We start from the raw sequence: 20894 nt of genomic DNA on the forward strand, positions 1-20894 counted from the left end.
TCCGCGTTCCCGGCATGGCGGGCGAGGCTTGCGAAGAACTGTGCCGTAAATCTTTGGCTTCGGCCTGTCGACTACATTTGTAGCATCATAGCTCAAAACTGGAGTACGTTCTTTGTAGTAGGAATTATATACTGAACAGGTCACGCATGACTGTGGGGCGAGCTCAGAACGCCTCCAGTACCTGTACAAGTAAAACTAATCTCTCCAAGGCTGCTCCAACTCCTCATTATGCCTTCGTCTCCCCACCCTCCGCCATCAAATGCTTCAAAAACTTGCCATGTGCTCCTGGCCAGTTTTCCTCGCATTTTCCCTTGACTGTTCCAACCAACATCCTATTTGCCTTGATCTCCACATCCTCCACTAAACTCCATTCACTGTCCTCGACGCCCTCAGCCCTGTCTGCCTCCTCCAAAGTGTCCGTCCTCAAGCACCTCCAAGTGGTCCGTTGCGTTAGTCCCAGCGGCGCTTTAATGATCCACAACACTCCATCATCCAGATCCGTCATATGCGCGTCAAACTTGACAGTTGTGTCCCACAGACCTGCGGGAAGCGCATTCATGTGGTCGGTGATTCTGTAGCATTTGGCCGCTGGGGTGGAGGGGTCCGAGGGGATGGTTTCGTGAGAAGCATATTCAGGGTCGAGACGGATGAGGAGTTCGTGGTTGTGGAGCTGGGAGACGGCACTGGCGAAGGAAATCGACCGCGGGAGGTGAGTTACGTGGTGGAGGGTTGCGGTTGTGTTCAGGGCTGCTGTTCATTAGAAGGAGAAAGTTGAGGAGGAGCAGGAACCCTACAAAACATGGCTGATGGGTTGGCCTGTTAGCTGGATCGAGGATGTATGTGAGGCTTGTTGTATGAGGGGCGTTTTCGCGCGGACTTTCTTCTATATGACTCCAATCGCAACTCGTGTTGTAGTGTTCTAGATTAAGTTGTGTAGATCAAAAGCTAGAGTCTGGGATGGGAGGAACAAGAGAAGCAAGGGATATGTATGTCGTGAGTGAATTGATGATGCTCCTACAGTTTCATGGGAATAAGCGACACGTCTCAACCAACAATGACCTCAAGGCACGAATCAGGACTATGTTAGGCTCGGAAGTAACCTGCGAATCCCCCTGGGGCTAATACGATAGCATATGCAGAGAGTACCGTCCTGCGGTTCAGCTGAACACATCTGACCTATGGCGTGCATCGGAGCGCGGAGCTTCATCAGAAGCCATCGGACTATCGGAGCCCGGATTAAATAAGAGCCGGGCGTCGCGTGGTTGCTCCACTTGAAGCTTGTAACGAAACCGAATGCATAATCCTCTATCTAGCCACATACAGCCGAAAATTCCCCTATTTCCTTCTCTCTGCTACCAGACTAGAAAATTCGTCCAGCGACGCTGTCTGGAGGATTTCGAAGATGCTGACTTTGGCCTTGACAACGCTACCCAACCAGTTCCGAAAATCTACAGCAACCAGAGAATCAACGCCAATGCTTGTCAGAGCATCACCAGTGTCGATGTCACTCTTCTCCAAATTGAACAACTCGGCAACCTTGGCTACCAGTAGGTCCACGATGACCTCCTTTGACCTGCTTTCGGACAACGATTCTGTCGACAACTGAGACACCAGGCCATCGATGTTCTTCGATGATTCGGACTGTGAATGGACCGAGGCTTCTGTCGCGGTGGCATCGCCCAATCGCAGAGTTCCCAATCGGCGGTCTTTCCTCACCGCTGGATCATCCACCAAGTTGCGGTACCCAGAAATACAGGTAATGACCTGGCTGTTCTCGGTACGGCGTCGGTTTGGATTCCTGATTGCATCTTCAAACAGTCGCAATACATGGGCGATGGGCAAACACTTCATGCCAAGGGCCTTCTCCACGCGCATCTTCACTGCATCTCCACCTTGTGCGACGTACCCAACATCATCGATTGGACCAAGATCGATTGTCACAGCGGGCAGGCCGAGTGACGTGCGGTATCGCGCGAATGCATCTTGAAACGTACCACCAGCAGTATAATTACTCTGTGACACGTTACCCAGAACTCCTGTGGCGGAAGAGGTCGTGATGAAGAAATCCAGGCCTGGCAAGTTGTGGTGAAGGGCCCAGGTGCCGGTGACTTTGGGGCCGATAGCTTTCTGCCATTGTTCGAACATCATGCGCTCAAAGACCGTGTCGTCGAGTATTGCGGCGATTTGAAAAACCCCGCGGATTGGAGGTAGCTCTTCCCTCACTTTCGCCAGGAGACTACGGACGGACTCTCCATCGGAAATGTCACAGTTGCGCAAGTAGACATTGCAACCGTACTTACTTCCTTCTTGAGCCAACGCCAACCCTTTTGGGTGAGCCACAGCATTGCGGGAGACTATCATCAAATTTCTGGCCCCCTGTTCCATCATCCAATAAGCTGCGGCAAGTCCGATACCTCCAAGACCTCCAATGATCAGATAGGTAGAGTCCGGAGAGTCGAGGCCAAGCGAAGGTTTAGTCTTGGGGATGACATGCACCTCATCACCAGGCTGTGGAAGAATGACAGCACTGCCCAAGTGGCTCCCACCTCGGATATGCTCAAAAGCTTTGTCGACCTCGTCCAGCCGGAAGACTTTGGCTGATGTAGCGAGCCTAGCTCTTTCGTGCTGCAACAACTCAATGGATTCTGCTAATGCCCTGTGGAATATCGTGCCTCTCATATCGCTGTATTGCAGGGTATCAAGGCCTGTCATGGAGACCCCACGGCCAAACGGCGTCATATCAAGGTGCTTCGACTTTTCTAAGTCGGCCCTGCCAAGTTGTATGAAGCGGCCAAATGGGGCAGTACACTCCCAGCATGCCTTCAGCAATGACCCGCCGACAGAGCTCAGCGTCACATCCACACCTTGACCATCGGTCTGGGACATGATAGCAGCAACAACAGAAGCGGCTTCGCTAGGCAAGATATGGCTACTGGAGACGTTGTAATCTCTTAGCAGAATATTGCGCTCTTCATCTGTTGCGCAAGTGACAAAGACCTCGGCTCCGATGTTCTGCGCCAAGGCAAGAGCAGCTCGATTAACACCTGCCGTAACAAAGTGTAATAGCACTCGCTCATGCTTCTGTAATCTTGCGATATTGCGCAAAGCCAACCAAGCGGTCGAACACGCATATGGTGCGGATGCAGCTTCCTCCCAAGTAAGATCGTTGGGAATTTTGACGACGCATGTCCAGTGAGCGCGGCTGACATTGCTTATGGGGCCTCTAAAGATACCGCAGACTCGATCACCAACACATAGGCCGGAATCTTTTGTGTCTGGACCAAGCCTTCTAACGACACCGCTGCCTTCATGAGCGGCCGGATCGTCGTCTTCAATTGCCTCTACTATGTTCAGGCCAAAAGCTTTCGGCTCGATCTCAATCAATCCGCTCGGCAAATCTTCCACCGTGCTGGATGTTTCCACAAAGCAGGATCCGATACCGGATACACCGCTGCGTGTTCGTTGAAGCCTCAGTGTTTTGTTGGAATAGCTGAAGTCTTGCAGGTAAGGAGGTTGGTCGCCTCCACTAGCAGCCCTATCCTGCGCAAGATCTGGATACAGACGAGGAACATACAGGCCTTGGTCTTTCACAGAATATTCCCAGTCCAAGTTGGCATTACCGGATGGGCCATAGTCGAAACTCTGCTGCAACACGTGCGCCAGCATCTGCAGTGTTTCTGTTGGCCACGATTGCTGTGGTCGCTCACATGCCAATCGAACATATCGCTTACTTGGATCTTCGCGTCGCAGAGTCCTAAACAGACCAGCCATCTGAGCAAAGCGTGGATCCTCGTTGTCAACTGCTCCACCAAAGCTTAACCAGAGGATGCCTTTAGAACGAAGCAAGAGATACCGAAGTTTCTCAAATGCTTTGTCGTCCATGGTGTCGATGAAGGGTGTATGATGGTCGAGCGCCACGATGAGCAGACGGTCATCATTTGCTTCAACTTCCTCGAAAGTCTCCACTGAGGGCGCCGATCCGGTGACGCGTTGTACAGTACTAGCGACTTGATCTAGCCAGGCCTGCGGCTCCAAAGTTGACGGTACAACGAGAGAAATCGAGGATGGATACAACGGGTCCTGGTTCTTGGCGTGCGTCAAGATGGTGCTGGTAAATTGGACCTCAGGATCTTCGCAGTCTCCTATCTCAAACTCTATGCCAGTAAAGCCCGCTGCTTTCAAAGCCTCATCCCACACATTGAGGTTGACGTAGGGGCATGTTTGGCGTTCAGGCTCCTCGCTCAACCACCATTTTTCGACGGTCCCGAAGATCAACTGAACATCGAGCGAATCTTGGTTTCCTTCGAGTAGAACAAGCTGGCCTCCCGGCCGTAATAGCTTGCGGACATGCGATAACGTACGTTTCAAGCTTGTTGTCGCATGTAGCACATGTGAAGCTACTACAAGGTCGTAACTCTGAGCTGCGAAACCTTGTTCTAAAGGATCTTGCTCTATGTCGAGCTTGGAATAGCTCATCTTGTCTTCCCAAGCCGCAAACTTGGTCTTCGCAGCACCGAAAAATCCTGAAGAGATATCTGTGAAGTCATAGTGTCCGAGTAGTGTAGCACCTTGCCCCTCCTCCGATCGGGCAGCGAAAGCATCCAAAGCGACGGACGTTGCTCCGCCAGTTCCGCCACCAATCTCGATAACTTTGGCACCAGGCTCTACGACAGAGTAGAGCTCAACCACTTTTCGGAGGTGCTTGTAAGAGCCGTTGCATAGTTGCGGTAGTTCTTCGTAGTAGCGATTGAGAAGTCCGTCTTCCATCATCAGCTCCAAAGGTGTCAGCTTGCCCTGGATGATGTCACACAAATGTTTTCCAATGCGATGGACCATTTCTCCAGACGCATTCGCTGACGCCACCTCAAGGCAAAGGCTTTGGATGAAAGTCTCGCTTCTCCTGGACCACGAGTCGCTTCCAGACATCAGAGTACCATTATCGGCTACCTGGATGACTGCACCCATCCATTCGAAGAATCTCTTGTGATACCAAGTCCACTTATCGTCCGCCTTTGCTCCCAGCTGCTCTAGAGCTCTAGCGATATGGTGGTAAGCGACTTCGCGGACGTTTCTGGCGAATGCTAGCTCAGGCTGGGTCAAGAAGATCTTCATTGACTCTCTAATACCATCTGGGACCGTGTAATTGATATCAAGTTCCCATCGGCTCTTTGAATGAATCGGTGGGTGCGATGCCTTTGCATCTTGGGCAGTCGTTGCCGCTTGGGTGACTCGTTGGAGACGGAATTGCTCGATCTCGAACGTGGCTGTCTGGGGTTCGCCAGCAACGACAGATTCATCGTCTCCTGCGGCGTATACGAGACCTTCGAAAAGTGACCCTTTGGGACTTGATGATAGACAGTTCAAGTTTGCGAACAGCCTTTGGCTTGCATGTGTACCGAGCTGCGAAGGTACGGTAACCCTTCGTATCGATCGAGGAATAAACATCGCGTCTTTTGTAAGATCTACAGGCAGAGTCGCATAGCAGCACTGGAAAATTGAGTCCAGTGTCGTTGGGTGTATCACGTATTGCTGTTCGCGTTCAAAGGCCGCTGGAGCAACAGAGAATTCTGTTTCCGACCTTTCACCAGCAACGCGACTGCTGATGATGTTCTGGAACGTTGGACCGTGTTGGAAGCCTGAGTCTCGCAAACGCTGATACAGAGTCTCGGGCTCTATATTCTTGGTGTGCTCCAACCGGGAAGGTTCAAGGCCAGACATGATTTTGGATGTTTCCAATAGACGTGAGCTATTGGCCGCTTTGGCCGAAATGCCGCCCTTGCAGTGCTGTATCCAGGAATGTTTGGCGCTGACCGACCACAACTCAAATTCGTACCAATCTGTGCTGTCCAAGTCCTTGTCGCTGCAGGGGCGAAGTGAGAAATGGATCTCTATTCCTCTGCTCGACGAGCTTGACGTGTGCGGGATCATAAGAGCATTGACAATGTCTACGTCTCGCAGGTGGTACTGCAACCCAGCTGCATCTTGGCTATGGTTCCCTTTGAACAGACGCATCGCTTCAATAGCCATTGACACATATCCTGCGCCTGGCAGAACCACACTCGACTCCAGCTGATGATCGACCAACCAAGGAATGTCAGTTGTGCGAAGAAAGTTGCGCCAGGTTGGACTGATGGGGTTTGTACCGGGAATGAGCCTACCAAGTAACTCGTGAGGCTTGAAGCGTTTGAGTCTGTGCTCTTCGGAAGCCCGAGGCTCAAGTTTATAGGCGGTTTGATGGTTCCATGGGTACTCTGGAAGGTTGGAGACGTACTTTGGTTGGTGTGAGAGGGTTGACCGCCGCTTGTTCACTGCCACGAGATGTACTGGGTAGCCTCGCGCCACTAACGCACAAGCAACGTCTTGCATCGTGTCGACCGCGTTCAGAGGCCTTTTCAGACAAGAAAGATATGGAATCCGTGTCTCGCGCAGTGTTTGTCTGACTGGGCCGGACAAGGTATCGTGCGCACCAATTTCTAGGAAGACGGAAACCTGGCGACTTGACGCTGGCAACGTCCGCGGTTCGCTGTGAACTTCGGCCGACCCAAAGACCATGGACTCCAATGCGCTAGAGAACAGAACAGGACTGGTCAGGTTGCGTACCCAGTGTGCGGCGGAGAATGCTGAACGCGAAGTGATAATGCCGCCCGTGACCGGGGATGCAAAAGTGACATCCAGCCTGCCTTCTTGAATGGGTCCGAGAACCTCTTCCAGGCAACTTTGATACTCCTCAGCCATAAACTCCATATGATGTGAGTGGTAGGCCAATGGCACCTTCAGCTTTCGCGCGAAAACATCGTCTGCCTCCAAACGAGTTGCTACTTCTTCCAAGGCGTCCAAGTCACCAGAGATCGTAACGCTAGACGGGCTGTTGATGCAAGCAACTACCACTCGACCCTTGGATGAGACGTCGCTAAGGTACTCCTGTACTTCTTCAACACCGAGACCAACAGCCATCATGCCGCCAGAGAGTGCTGCAAGTTTCTGGTACTTCTTGGCAAGTCGCCCTCGGTGATATACGACTCCAACAGCTTCTTGGAATGAAAGCACGCCTGCTGCATAGGCTGCCGCTATCTCGCCACTCGAGTGACTGACCACAGCAGATGGGGTTATGTTCCAAGACCGCAGCAAGTCTACCAAGCACAGCTGAACAACGACACTGAGCGGTTGACTGAGCTCGACCTCGTGAACCTTGGTACTTCTCGCATCTCGCAATAACTCTTCTCTCAGTGACCAAAGTGCACCAAAGGCTCGCAAGTGTGTCTCTGCTTGATCGATCGATGAACTGAACACCTCTGATGTGCTCATGAGTTCGCGACCCATAGCGTACCATTGAGCTCCTTGGCCATTGAAGACATAGCCTATTCGGACCGGTGAAGACGATGCCCGGATTGGCTGCCGGCGCGGGTCTTCCAAAATCTCTGCTAGCTGCTCCAGGCTGCGAGCCTTGACAGCGATTATCCATGGCAACCTCGATCTGCGCTCAGACAGCGTGTACGCCAGATCATCAGGTGATGGAGCCTCTCCAGAGTGGAGGGCGTTGCGCATGTACTTTGCCAAGTCTTTACTTCTCTTGACTGTACCGGCTTCATCTCTGGTGCTCAATATATAGACCAGAGATGGTGCCTCAGTGGATCTGTGAGGACGATGATCGACTCCGTTGCCCGCATTGCCGTTGACGCTTTCGCCATTGCCATTTGAGGATGCGTGTTTGTGTGGTATGTCAGGACCCGGGGGCGCGTCGAGGATAAGGTGTGCATTCGTGCCGCCGTAACCAAAATTGTTGACGGATATCCTCAATGGCTTATCTCGAGGCCACGGGGTCAGAGACGTCGGAACCCGTAATTTCCAATCCTGCAGCGGAATATTCGGGTTGGCTTTCTCGAACGTAACATTAGCAGGGATCTGCTTGTGGCGTAGTATGAGAGCTGCTTTAATGACCGCTGCTAGTCCGCTGACCGGTTCGGTATGTCCAATGTTGCTCTTGACAGAGCCGACCCAGACGGGATCGCAAGCCTCTCTCGACTTTCCAAAAGTTCTCGCCAGGGCTTCGGCTTCGATCGCATCGCCTCCGGTTCCTGTTAGGTGAGCCTCCACGTAGCCTGTGGATGCGAGATCGATTCCTGCCCGGCTGTAACATTGTTGAATCAACGATCGCTGTGCGTCCATGGATGGAGAGGTTATCGTTCCGGTTCTGCCGTCCTGGTTGACAGCTGATTCGCGTATCACAGCGTGAATGTGATCGCCGTCCTTCACCGCCGCGGAGAACTTCTTCAAGACCAATACCGCCATTCCCTCGCCCCTGCCGTAGCCACCCCAGCGATGATCCATGGAATAGCATTGTCCATCTTCATGTAGTAACCCGAGGTTCGAGATGGCGATGAAGAAGTCCTGATTCAATATCGCGTTCGAAGCTCCAACGATGGAAACATCCGATTCTCGATTTCGAATGCTGTTGACACCCATGTGCAGGGCTACTAGACCACCCGAACATCCCGTATCCACAGTCACACTAGGTCCTCTGAGATTGTAGAAATGCGAAACTCTGTTTGCGAACATCGCTGGGCCATTTCCAGTGACTAGAGACGTAGGGAGTGCTTCCGCATCTTTCATCAACATTTCTGTATAGTCTCTGCCGAAACTTGCTGAGAAGACAGAAGTGTTTGAGCCGGAGAGCTTCTCGGTGGGTATACCCGCTATGATTGCATTAGCTCCAGCCAGACAGCATATCAAGAAAATGATGGCTAGCTTACCATCTTCGGTCGCCTGGTATACACCTTCCAAAAGTAGCCTCAGCTGGGGGTCCATGGCCTTGGCCGCGTCCGCTGTAAGATTGAAGAAAGGCGCATCGAACTTAGTCAGATCTTCGTCAATAAAGAAGCCGCCTTTCACATGGAGCTATAAGTAACAGTTGATTAGCCTATAGCTATGATCCAAAGAGTTCTGATTGGTACTTACACTGTCAGTCCGTAATGGGTCCGGGTGGTATGTGTTAGAGACGTCGAAGCGGCTCTTGGGAATCGGCGACCAGCAACTTTCGCCGTTGGCTAGAGTGTGCCATAGGCCATCAAGATTGGATGCCGCGCCTCCAAATTTGCAGCTGATACCGACTATCGCGATCGAGTTTGACATATCATCTGAGTTCGTGGATTGAACGTCACCAGAACGGTGACCATTGGTGCCATGAACGTTGTTGTCGCCGTTCCTGTCATGGAAACCATTGATGCCATTAGTGCCGTTGGTTGATTGGTACAGCATTGTAATGGTGTGATGGATATTTTCGTTATCGGCTTCAGAGAAGTTGGAGAGATGGTCAAAAGGTAGGCTTATGCATGAATTGCTAATCTTCTTAGAAGCTATCTGGCGCGGAAAGATTAGATAGGTATGTACGCCGCCGGCTTAATCATTGCTAACCTACCAAATTCGCCTCGAGAAATATTGCTGCAACATCCGGGATCACGGCCAAAAGATTAAGATCTCGGATTCCATGATGACGAGTTATTGTTGTTTGTACATGACGAACTCACGTGATCCGGCGGAAACTCGGGGTGATTGTAAGTATGCACAAAATTCCTAGCATGTCGCGTCGTCTGAGCACGAGCTGCAATCTAAAATAACGTTTAATTGACTAGATTGATGGTCTTTCATGGGATAATCGGGCTATATGGCAATCGATGCGAGAGGCAGACCCGACCGCCATCGGGACATACGGGAGAATAGCGACTAGTCCTTTCGCGCTAGGGCCAACATCCATCATTCACATGTTCTTGGTACCTTTCGACTATTCTTGGGACATTTGCTCACATTTCTTATCATTGGCTGACTGCATTGTTTTACGCAACTTCATTCCACGCAGCATGAAAGTCGACATCGTCAAGGTACACGAAATCTGGCCTCGGAGCCATCAGAACACATCACCACAGTCTGCCAACTTGCCTATCTTGGACGCATGGTATGCCTACCGTCGCACTGTACCTACCATATATCTCTTTGAAAAATCCACGAAACCGCAAGACCTTATCAAACGCCTTACTGAAAGTCTTTCTCAAACACTTGATATCTTCCCGCGCTTCGTTGGGACTTTGGAAACAATTACAAGCCCAGATGTGGATGGAAAAGAACTTCAGCGGACCATTGTCAAATGGGGAAGCCCTAGCGATAAGGCAGTAGAACTTACTGAGGCGCATACCAAGTCGCGCATCAGCAGCCTGCTTCCACCTACCATTTTGAATGAGTCTACATTCTTATGGGATTACTCGCCCTCGTCTCTTCGCACGCTATTTCCTGCGCCCTGCTCTCGTCCCCCGGGCATTCGAATCCAGATCACAGCGTTCTCCTGTGGTGGTTTCAGTCTCGGGATCGATTTTGAACATGGCTTAGCTGATGGTTATACGGCGGGGAGATTACTGGAGCACTGGTCGATTCTCTATGGACAAATGTTCCATGGCGAAGACGCGATAGGCCCAAACCCCCCATCATGGCAACCGGAAGTTTTCAGCAGCCAGCTTACTGGTATTGATCTAAAAGAGCAAGGCTCGACACTACTTAAGAGAGCTCAAGCGCTTCCCACACGAGGCCCGTATCGCCGTGCCCTTCAACCGAATGGCCCTATCCAGGGAGCCGAAACCATGTACAACTATGTGTTACATATGCCAGCCACGGAAGTCGAGCATAGACTCGGAGACCTGCAGTCGAAAAGTCCGATGCGCTTGACCGACCAGGCAGCGCTAATCGGGTTCTTCTGGGCATGTCTCAACCGAGCTCGTGGTCATGCACAACGGCCACCAATCGATCTACACCTGGCGAGTAGCTTCCGTTGGCTTCTAGGAGTACGTGACGGGCTACTGGGCTCGCCGTTCGTCGTGGTCATGATTTCCCCTGACGCCCAGAGCAACCCTGCCAATGCTACCGATCCAATCAAACTCGCTACTAGGGTCACGAAGGCCCTCAGCAAGTACGACGATAATGCGATGCATGCAATCACCTATGACGCTACGTTCAGCGACAGTCCTTCGAGTAGTTTCAAGCCAAAGGGAGGCGACGAACATGTAGAGTTCAGCTCCGTCGCTCACTTGGGATATGACAAGTTCCATCTAGGACCCCTCAGCCCATCCTTCTATGTGCCATCTTCATCCATACCCAACCTGTTCGTTTTTACTGAGGCGTTGCCTAATGACCAGGCTGTTGGCAACGCATGGTACAAGAACGGACTTAATTTGTTCTTCAATGTAACCGAGGATGTCTTTGAAGCATTTGCGTCTGAACCGGCGTTGACGGGCTGCGAAGTATACCAAGATGTTTGAAGAAGAGAAGCATTTTCCATGCGACATTCTTACCTGTTCAGCTATATCAATGTCATGCTCGTTCTTCAAGCTCATTTTTTGACTCCGAAGCTTTGTAATTCACTGATCAATGATGTCAACTATTAAATGGAATTCATATCAGAGTATTCAAAGTACGCTGGAGCGATTGCACTAAGGATACGCTCCAATATGATGACTTCTTGTGGGGAGGTGAGGCAATGCAGTTGAAAGGCTTGAGGAAGCGATGGGGCGCAGCGCTTCTGGGAAAGCGATCTCTCGCTGTTACTTGAGTGAGTAAGTTGTGCACAGCCTTTATACGCGTCGCATCATACAGAGTATATCTCTCGCGAACGCTGCTGCCCATGCGACTATCGAAGGAGTCCTCGGGATGCCACATTGCTCGCTAACCGAAAGAAGCTAAGTAGGAGAAACCTTGCTCTTCACCCAACTTCACCAGGCTCCTGTGCTACGGCAAGAATACCACCGCTGATCCTTTTACGTGTAGCCCCTTCTTCAGTACCGGAATATCCCGTCATTTATTTGCTAATAAATGAAAGCAATGTAATTGCCTGTGTACCCGCGCGTCAAACCCGATGAGACTGCTGGTTCCTCTAGGGAACTTGTTAACGCCTTTTAGCTCTGACGTGTCGCATGAACGTGCGCCAAAGTTAAATGCGAAAGTAGTTCGATAATCTCCATGGAACAAACTACTGGTAAGGCACAATCAAATTCATGTACGGAGTTGGGAACGATGAAAAGCTGACCGTAGTATTGAACAAAGCATGATCGCGCTAGAATCGCTCGGCATAAACAAGAGGAGACGAGCTCTCCAGCTAGCATCAGCAACACATTGCTCACTGAAGATCCCCTTCGTACAATGAAACTAGAGTATTCCATTCCTTCTAAGTTACATGCTGAAGACAGCCGCGTACCATGACATATCAGTCTCGCTTGACCCTTCCATTTCCACTGCCGCACTCCAATCCTCCCACAACTCCGCGTATTCTTGAGTACAATCTTGGCAACACCAGCACTCGCCCATGTATTCGAATCCGATCATTTTTCCTTCTCTTGAGGTGCTTCCAGTATGAATTATGGCGCGGCTGAACGTGTCGCTCGCATCTCACTTATACGAACAGTCTCGGCAGCCTCCGGAAAGCTTCTGACCATGCGCTCAAGTATACTTTCCGTATGGTCCGCCCAGCCCTGCTTATGTGCGGCACATAGGACAACACCTCCGAAAGTATGAGCCTGTGGCGCGCCGTATGTCTCTCGATAGCTGCACTCGGAGCATAAGCCCTCGTCAGCCTTTTCCAACATTTCCCCGAGGCCGTTAAACAGCAGGATCTTCTCCCGTGAGAGGACGTGGCGATACTGTTGGAGACTCTCGGTTTCCTGCTTCTTGGTCTTCTTCTGCTCGTCAAGCCTATTCCATAATTTGACGTGCTTCCTCGTTTGCTCGATGACGCGCTTGTCCTCAGGTCTGCCTAGGGTAAGGCCCTCTTCCACAAAGCGGTACCGTCGCATAATCATGTGAATTGGGCCGCCAAAGTAGCGGAGGAAGTTGATGACACACTTCATCTCGGGCTGTCTTGCCCACGCTACGTCCAGTGCCCAAAGCGCCTCGCGGCACTTGTGATAGGCCATTACCCGCTTGGTTTCTGGGACATATGCGAAGGTGCTGTTGATTTCTCCCTCGGAACGGTGCTTCCAGTATGATATACCGTCGTACATTGTATTGCCGATTTCGGCCATGATGTCGAATTGGTCGTTGGTGAACCAAATGTGGTCGAGGTCATTGCAGACCAGAGCAACACCAATGGTGAAGCGAGCGAGCGCGTCGGTATCGCGCATGCGGAAGAATTGCCAGGGACTCTTGGAAAGAGCAACACTGTAACGGCGAAACAGCATGGTGTTTGTCTGATGACGTGATTTTTGCGACGACATCAACAAAAAGCAGCGGTATTCGCGGCACATCTCAGCACTGGAAGGGGCGTATTAGTGAGGAGACTTCAAAGATCGGATTTGCCTGACAGCGGTGACATACTGGCCTGCTGTTCCTCCACACAATGTATCTAACACCTCGGTAAGACTGTAGCCCACGACATTATCGTCGTTGGCCACGTCCATAAGGCTACCCTTAAATTCTGCGATGATTCCCATGACGATGATGCGCATAAACGCAACATATCGTGACCAATTCGTGTATTCAGGAATGACACAACGAGTATATTCCCAAGCCGTGGCAAAGATCTCCTGTTTGACCCGGTCTGGAAGATCTATATCCTTCAAGTCATTTGCGATGTCGGGCGGGTAGTACCAGCGCTCATGAACGACGACGGCCTTGTTCTTCACTGATTCATCAGATTGTGGAGCGCATTTCTGATCATGCTTGGGAAAGAAATTCTGGATCTCTTGAGAGCGGAGACGCTGTTTTTCTGATTAGAGCCTTTCTCAATGTTGAATGATACTGGACGTACACTGAAGAGCACGACCCCTGTCCAAACGATCCCGAAGCCTATGGCGTTTGCCCAAACTTTGGTCAAAAAGGTAGACATGGTGGTGTCAAAGAAACTTCTCTCTAGAGAATTCGGATAATCCGAGATAATCTTGGCTGTTATGGAGAGTGATCATAGTAATGTCGTGGCGCGCCGCCTTTATATCAGAGTACATGTTGCCAATGCTGATACCTTGGTAGCACATGGTCGTTTCGATCCATAACCCAATTCGTCCCCTAGCGTTTCATCGGCCATTCACCAATGGTCTACGTTCTATCCGGGATTAGAGCAGCTAAGAATTGACCCGAAACCAATGTCTCTCCCGAATCGTAGCAGCGGGGTATTTTCCAGATCTTCAAGGCTGCCATGCAGTATTGAACATTGAGTTCGTTTCCTCCGGCATGGCGCGGTTCAATTCATCGTAGCGTGATAAGCTATCAGCATCTTGTCAGCAAAAGCACAATATAGGTGGTATATCTGCCGCTGACGCTCTTTGGCGCATTTCCAGGCAATTCCGTGCATTTGAGCATCTCTGGACAGAACGTATTGGTAGCATTAACGACAAAGATGGAACGCACCTTCTCCCATATCCCTTTTGCGGGATGGAGTATTCTGCTGGTGGTGAGCTAGACAGTTTCTAAGATACGAAACAAATACTGAATTTTGCCTCAAGATCTTCATACCCATCCTAGGACAAGCTGTGCATCGCCGGTGGTTGCATAGCCTAAGCAAGTACCCAGGACCTTGGTTTAACAGCGTATCGAGTATCCCAAGCGCAATTGCAGCTTTCCGCGGCGTCCAACACCTGTACAACTACAAACTGCATCAGAGATACGGACCAGTAGTTCGGATATCTCCCGATGAACTGAGCTTCACCGAGTCGTATGCTTGGGAACAGATCTACGGTAATCGTGTATGCTCATTCAGGACTATCTACGAACTGGTCGTAATGTCGGCTGATCATTCTGTTTAGCATGGCGACGTGATGGAGAAAGCACCTCTCTTTATCGGTGTTGTAAAGCCAATCGATGGCTGTGTTGGCATTGGCCTCGCTAAAGGATCTGAGCATACCAGACAGCGACGCGCAATGGCCGTCGGCTTTACGAAGCCCGCTCTCATGGCGCAACAGGAAATATTGGAGGTTCAGACCGCCAAATTAATCCACGCCGTCAAGACACAAGGGAAGAATGGTAAAGCTCTGAACATGAGCGATTGGTGTACGACTCTCTTCCTGCTCTCTTCCCACTGAGCATGGTGACATAATCTAATCGAATGCAGTATCCTTTACGACATTCGACATCATCGGTGACCTATGCTTTGGCGAGTCTTTCCATTGCTTGGATGAGGGCGTTGCAACAGAATGGGCGCTGGCAACTACGAATGTTCTCATCTCCTCAACTCTGGACATGGCCGTTCGGAGAGTCACAGGAGTCGGTACATGGCTCAACCAGATGGCGCAAAAGCTCATGCCAAAGGAAGCGATGAAATGGAGGATGATAACCTTTATGAACACGAAGAAGAAAACCTTCGACCGTAAGTCATGACAGGATTTCCGTGAAGGCAAGGTCAGCTAATATTTTCCAAGGTCTTGCTGACGAAACCTCTTCTCACAAGGACGTTATCTATCATATACAGCGCAACAAAGACGCACGAAAGACTCTTGCACCTACAGAGCTCCTCCTCAACATGACACTTCTTGTCACCGCGGGCTCCGAAACCATTTCCACTCTTCTCGTTACTTTCATGTACAATCTCTGCGTCCATCGCGAGATTCACAAACGTCTCGCTACCATGATTCGCACGACCTTCGCGGATCCAAGTGACATCACGCTGCAAAAGTTGGAAGAATTGGTCTACCTCGACGCGTGTATCAAAGAAGCGCTGCGCATCTTCCCACCAGTCAGTTCAAATCTTCCTCGTGCAGTCCCAGCAAAGGGTGCACAAATCGGTCCGCATATACTTCCGGGGGGTTCGCTAGTCTCCGTAGCTCCATGGGCAGCAGTGCGGTCTGAAAGCAACTTCCATCTGCCAAACGAATTCCACCCCGAGCGATGGTTGCGCAACCACCCCGAACAGGGATGGGACCCAGCTTTTGAGAATGACAGGTTGTCCGCGTCGACACCGTTTGGAGCTGGACCAAAACAGTGCATGGGCCAAAGCTTGTCATACTATGAGATTCGTTTGATAGTGGCGCATCTACTCTGGGCTTTTGACTTTGAGCTGGAGACGGAGGGCGTCAAGGGCACAAAGAATCAGTTGTGGAGTCTGAGTCCCTCCACCGAGCTTCTCAGATCGTATCAGACACTCAACCGACCGGAATTGTATATTCGGTTCAAAGAACGGGAGATGGTATAGGGTTCTACACCAGTCGCGAACTCAAGGAGGTGCTGCTCTTGGATCCATGATGTCGGCTAAAGGATGCTTATCATTTTCCCAGATGAGCGCAAAGCAGGGTGAATCGGGCTTTGATCGTGGATCATGTAGAGGTTAGTGCTGCGGAAGCATCCTTGCGATGGAATGGGCTCTTGCCATCTTGTGTCCGCTATATACGCGATTCGTAGCTCCTCATTTCCGGCTGTTCCGTAGTATTGATTGTGCTACAATATTGGCGATGATATTGTTCGCAAAGGGATCGGCAAATAACGTTTCATTCTGAAGATTCAATTCAAAGGAAGCTGTACAGGGCTCATAGAGTTCAAACGATAAATGGGTGTAGCGATACAAAGCGATTGCAGTGCTAAGGAAGCAGTTCCGCAAACAAATCCCACGTAAATGCGTCGGAAAGTTCCGGTTCCGTGCGGAACTTCCGAGGCACACCAAAGTCTGGTCGTAGAACTTGTCTTTGTACGCGCGACAGCGTGTTTGTGATATCATCCTGTAAACACAGTAGAAGGTGTATTCCTGGTCTACAACCTTTATGCTCATGTGGATAGAGGCGGCCATGCGTGCCAATGCGATGTATTATGCGCTACGGGGTGTACAGCATCGCTGCTGCGGACTATCTATTTGGCCGGGCTGGCCTGCGGGTCCTTCATACTGATCAGGACCGTCTTAGATTGCAAGTACTCTTCTAGACCAGCCAAACCTCCCTCGCGGCCGTAACCACTCTCCTTGCATCCGCCCCATGGGAGCTGGGTCAATGGCATGACGGGACTATTAACTCCCACCATGCCAACTTGAAGAGCACGGGTAACGCGTAAAGCACGCGGCATACTGGACGTGAAGACGGCAGCGGCAAGTCCGTAGGATGAATCGTTGGCCAGCGCAATGGCCTCTTGCTCCGTGGAAAAGGTTTTGACCGCCAGAACAGGTCCGAAGATCTCCTCGCGGTATGCGCGACTGTTGGTAGGGGGGTCAATCAGGAGCGCTGGCGGCATGAATAGGGCGGTGGGATGGGTCGGCACCTCGCCTGCAACTACGCCAACGCCCCCGTCGCGTGCGGCATCCACAAAAGCCTGCACTCTCTGATGGTGTTGCTGGTCGACCAGCGGGCCGAAGAGTGCCTCGGTAGGCGGGCCGTGGGCTGCAGCCAATTGCTTAAAAGCGGTGCTCACACCTGCAATGAAGGTATCGGCGATGTCGCGATGGACAAGCACTCGGGAGGCTGCGGAGCACACCTGGGCGCCATTGAGGGCAAATGTCTGCGAGCAGTGCGTAATGGCGCTCTCCAAGTGGGCGTCATCGAAGACGATTGCGGCCGACTTACCTCCCAGCTCAAGTGTAACGGGCTTCAGGTTGCTCTTTGCAGCTGCAAGTTGTACAGCACGACCACCGCTAACAGAGCCCGTATAGGCGATCTTGGCGATACCCATGTGCGAAGCCAGGAGAGCGCCTGTCGCTGGCCCGCCCGAGACCATGTTCACTACACCTGGCGGAAAGCCAGCCTCGCGAAAGAGCTGTCCCAAGTACAACGCGCCCAGGGGTGACTTCTCTGACGCCTTGAATACAAAGGTATTACCTGCTGCGACAGCGGGTGCGATCTGTTGCACGCCAGTCAGCCAGTAACTGGAAGTGATCAAGTGAACGGCATTCTCACCTTCCATCCCGCAAAGATGGGCGTCGCATTCCACGCCCCGATGCCTGCGCATACACCAATCGCCTCTTGGAGCACCATCTTGAAGAAGCCATCGCCGTCTTCCGTGTACGTCGTCCCTGCAATCTTGTCCGTCAAACCAGCGTAGTAGCGGAAAACAGCCACGTGACTTCCCACAACTCTGCGTGCCAGCATCATAGGCGATCCCATGCACTGTGACTCCAGTTGGGCTATCTCTTCTGTATGTTTCTCGACCAAATCGGCATACCGAAGCATCAGCGCACTGCGTTGCGCGCCCGTCATCGCCTGCCATATTGGGAGCGCTGCTTGCGCCGCCGACACAGCCAAGTCGACGTCTTCTTCTAGCGCCACTTCGATGTTGTTCGAAACAAGACTTCCATCGTAGGGATTGTACACCTTCAGTTTCTCGTTGGTATGCGACCCGACATACTATATCCGGTTTCATTAGCTCTCATCGCACTATGTTCCGCACTGTCTCTGCCTTTACCTCATTGTTGATGAACAATTTCTCTTGAATCTTGGTCATGTTTCGGTTGTATGGCTTTATCACAGATAAAAGAGGAAATGGACGCGCGATTGAGCTATCAACAAATCGAACGGTTGATATTTGGAAGAGATGGGTGTCTTGGTAGTTTGTACTGCCTGGTCTGACTTCGACTTCTTTTTCGCTTATTCACCCAGCGACCCCGATCTCAACTTGTGCTGAAGCAAGCTAGTACGAAGCTGATACAGCTGGGTATGAAATGATTGCTCCGGTAAGTGAATACTGCAGTCGTGCTTTTGTCGGGTCATTTCCTTCCATCGTCGGGTCTTTGGCTTACATCGTTCGGGTCGATTGCCTACAACCCGCGTATTACCCGACCAGATGCGCCAGCCGTCAACCGTCCGCCGACAATGGTGCTCCGCTCACTTCGCGAAGCGTTCGAGTCTGGACCTCTTCTCAAGTCAGCTCAGAATTAGGCACCCTGGTTCTAGACAACGAACGTCGTTCTGTATGAGGGCGGTAGGCATCCACTGCATGCATGTTATCAGAGTTTTGTCAACTTCTCTTTAGCATTATCCGTATCTATCGTGTATGCCGAACTACTCCTCTTCTTCTCCATGTCGAGCCCATTGTCTTTATTAGCGCTCTGCGCCACGCTGGCCGCAAGTCTCGTGATTTTCCTAGTGTACAAGATCGAAGTTCACCCACGTCTCTTCAACGCGTTTCGACATCTCCCCACAGCCAGGGTAAGACATCACCATAACGTGCCCAAGACATTACTGACTAAGTCATCGTAGGGTGGACTACCATTCCTCGGCCATGGATTCCTCCAGTTCACCAATCCCCGTGGTCAAGCCTATCTGGACATGGCCAACTCTATACCGAACCAGGGCTTGATTCATTTCTATGGGTTCATGAACGTCAGTCATATCCTGCTAGTCAGTAATGAGGCCCTATCTGAGGTACTGGTTCGTCGCGCATATGCTTTCACCAAGCCAGCGGTAGCTCGACGATTGCTCAGCCAAATCCTAGGACCATCGCTTCTCATCTTGGAAGGCGATGAGCATAAATATCTCCGAAAACGTATCCAGCCGGCCTTTGGCCATCGAAACGTCCAAGATCTTTGCCCACTTTTTTGGTCGAAAGCTATTGACATGGTGGAAACAATGGAACAGTCCGCTGCTTCACCTGACTCAACGGACTTTGTAGTGGATGTCCTGCCTTGGGGCAACAAGGGTACCCTCGATGCCATCGGTTTGGCGGCATTAGGAAAGGATTTCAACACACTACGGGAACCAAATGAGCTTACCGATTTATATGAGCTCGTGACTGGTAGCAAAGAAGGCGTGCGTCTACTGTTCATTGCCAATGCTTTGTTGCCGGCCTGGTTATTAAGACTCTTACCACGCAAGTTCAACCGCGATATCGAGGATGCTCGCATCAGGCTGCGACAGCTTTGCAGTACCTTTTTAGAAGAGAGAAAGAAAGAAGTCACTGAAGACAGTGGCCAAAAGGCGCTCTTACTGCAGCTCATACAAAGTGGAACACTGACGGATGACGAACTTGTTGGCCAGCTCTTGACCATCATCGGTGCAGGGTATGACACAAGTTTAGATGATTTATGATGATATCATACTGACCGCAAGATAGGTACGAGCCAACTTCAGCGACTTTGACCTGGACTCTCTGGCTGCTTGCCACCCATCCAGCCTGGCAAGACAGTCTCCGTGCCGAACTTCGCAGCCACATCCCCTATCGCTTCTTCGCCAACGACGCAGAAAGGTTTACTGAATTCGCTACCCTCGACACTCTCCCCATCCTCAATGCCGTCGTGAACGAAACGCTCCGTCTCATGCCCACCTCGCCCATCACCTCGCGCGTCGCCACAGAAGACACCACCGTTCTCGGCACTGCCATTCCAGCTGGAACACGTCTTTGGATCGTTCCCGCTGCCATGAACCGGTTTGCATCCTTCTACGGCGAAACGGCCGATGCATTCGATCCAGGCCGATGGATTGATGAAGACAGCGGCCGAGCTAACAACCATGGTAATGCCCATACCAATTATGCTTTCCTTACTTTTCTGCATGGACCGCGGAAGTGCATTGGAGCGGGATATGCCAAGGTCGAATTACGAGCTTTCATCGCCGCCTTTGTGGGTAGCTTTGAGTTTGAGATGGCGGACAAAAGTTATGTGCCTCAGCCTGCGGGTATTACGGCTGTCAAGCCACGGGATGGTTTACCCTTAAGACTGAAGCGCACAAAAGCCTGGTAATGAGTTGCAATCATCTTGTAAGATGTTTTTGGGGCATGTGATGGTGAAGATAATGGAAATAGGTAGCTTGGACGGATACAGGAAACAACGTTGGGACATTTTGATACTTACACGCCATGAACTAGAGTAAATCACCTGTTCTAGTGCTCCAAGTGTGTCGTGATTCATTCCTAACTGATATGGGAAGAAACTTGGTTGCTTTTTGTCCGTTACCTGGCATCCAGTAGATGACAATGACCGCTTTGTCACATACATATCCAACATCCAATCATTTCTTGTGTTA

General features: G+C 51.1%; 6 protein-coding genes across 6 annotated transcripts; 3 read left to right on the forward strand and 3 right to left on the reverse strand.

Annotated features, from left to right (window-relative positions):
• Positions 1–226: 226 nt before the first annotated feature.
• Positions 227–9255, reverse strand: J4E82_003538 (Type I Iterative PKS; the record flags this gene model as incomplete). Its single annotated transcript, XM_051729823.1, has 5 exons — positions 227–747; positions 1147–1309; positions 1357–8693; positions 8751–8895; positions 8956–9255. 5 exons carry the CDS (start codon positions 9253–9255, stop codon positions 227–229), a joined length of 8466 nt encoding a protein of 2821 aa, XP_051590497.1.
• Positions 9256–9854: 599 nt separating this feature from the next.
• On the forward strand, positions 9855–11300 carry J4E82_003539 (uncharacterized protein; the record flags this gene model as incomplete). The annotated part of the gene is made up of 1 exon (XM_051729824.1): positions 9855–11300. One exon carries the CDS (start codon positions 9855–9857, stop codon positions 11298–11300), a length of 1446 nt encoding a protein of 481 aa, XP_051590498.1.
• Positions 11301–12392: 1092 nt separating this feature from the next.
• Positions 12393–13858, reverse strand: J4E82_003540 (uncharacterized protein; the record flags this gene model as incomplete). Its single annotated transcript, XM_051729825.1, has 3 exons — positions 12393–13284; positions 13348–13706; positions 13781–13858. The coding sequence occupies 3 exons, from the start codon at positions 13856–13858 to the stop codon at positions 12393–12395; spliced, it is 1329 nt and encodes a 442-aa protein (XP_051590499.1).
• Positions 13859–14365: 507 nt separating this feature from the next.
• Positions 14366–16153, forward strand: J4E82_003541 (uncharacterized protein; the record flags this gene model as incomplete). The annotated part of the gene is made up of 5 exons (XM_051729826.1): positions 14366–14419; positions 14472–14711; positions 14772–15015; positions 15077–15331; positions 15384–16153. 5 exons carry the CDS (start codon positions 14366–14368, stop codon positions 16151–16153), a joined length of 1563 nt encoding a protein of 520 aa, XP_051590500.1.
• A 647-nt stretch (positions 16154–16800) lies between these two features.
• J4E82_003542 (uncharacterized protein) lies at positions 16801–18378 on the reverse strand (the record flags this gene model as incomplete). The annotated part of the gene is made up of 3 exons (XM_051729827.1): positions 16801–17778; positions 17835–18281; positions 18340–18378. The coding sequence occupies 3 exons, from the start codon at positions 18376–18378 to the stop codon at positions 16801–16803; spliced, it is 1464 nt and encodes a 487-aa protein (XP_051590501.1).
• A 575-nt stretch (positions 18379–18953) lies between these two features.
• On the forward strand, positions 18954–20611 carry J4E82_003543 (uncharacterized protein; the record flags this gene model as incomplete). The annotated part of the gene is made up of 3 exons (XM_051729828.1): positions 18954–19082; positions 19134–19933; positions 19987–20611. 3 exons carry the CDS (start codon positions 18954–18956, stop codon positions 20609–20611), a joined length of 1554 nt encoding a protein of 517 aa, XP_051590502.1.
• Between the last annotated feature and the right edge of the window lie 283 nt (positions 20612–20894).

Source organism: Alternaria postmessia (assembly GCF_024291825.1).
Source record: "Alternaria postmessia strain BMP 2775 chromosome Unknown scaffold_15, whole genome shotgun sequence".
Lineage (NCBI taxonomy): Eukaryota > Fungi > Ascomycota > Dothideomycetes > Pleosporales > Pleosporaceae > Alternaria > Alternaria postmessia.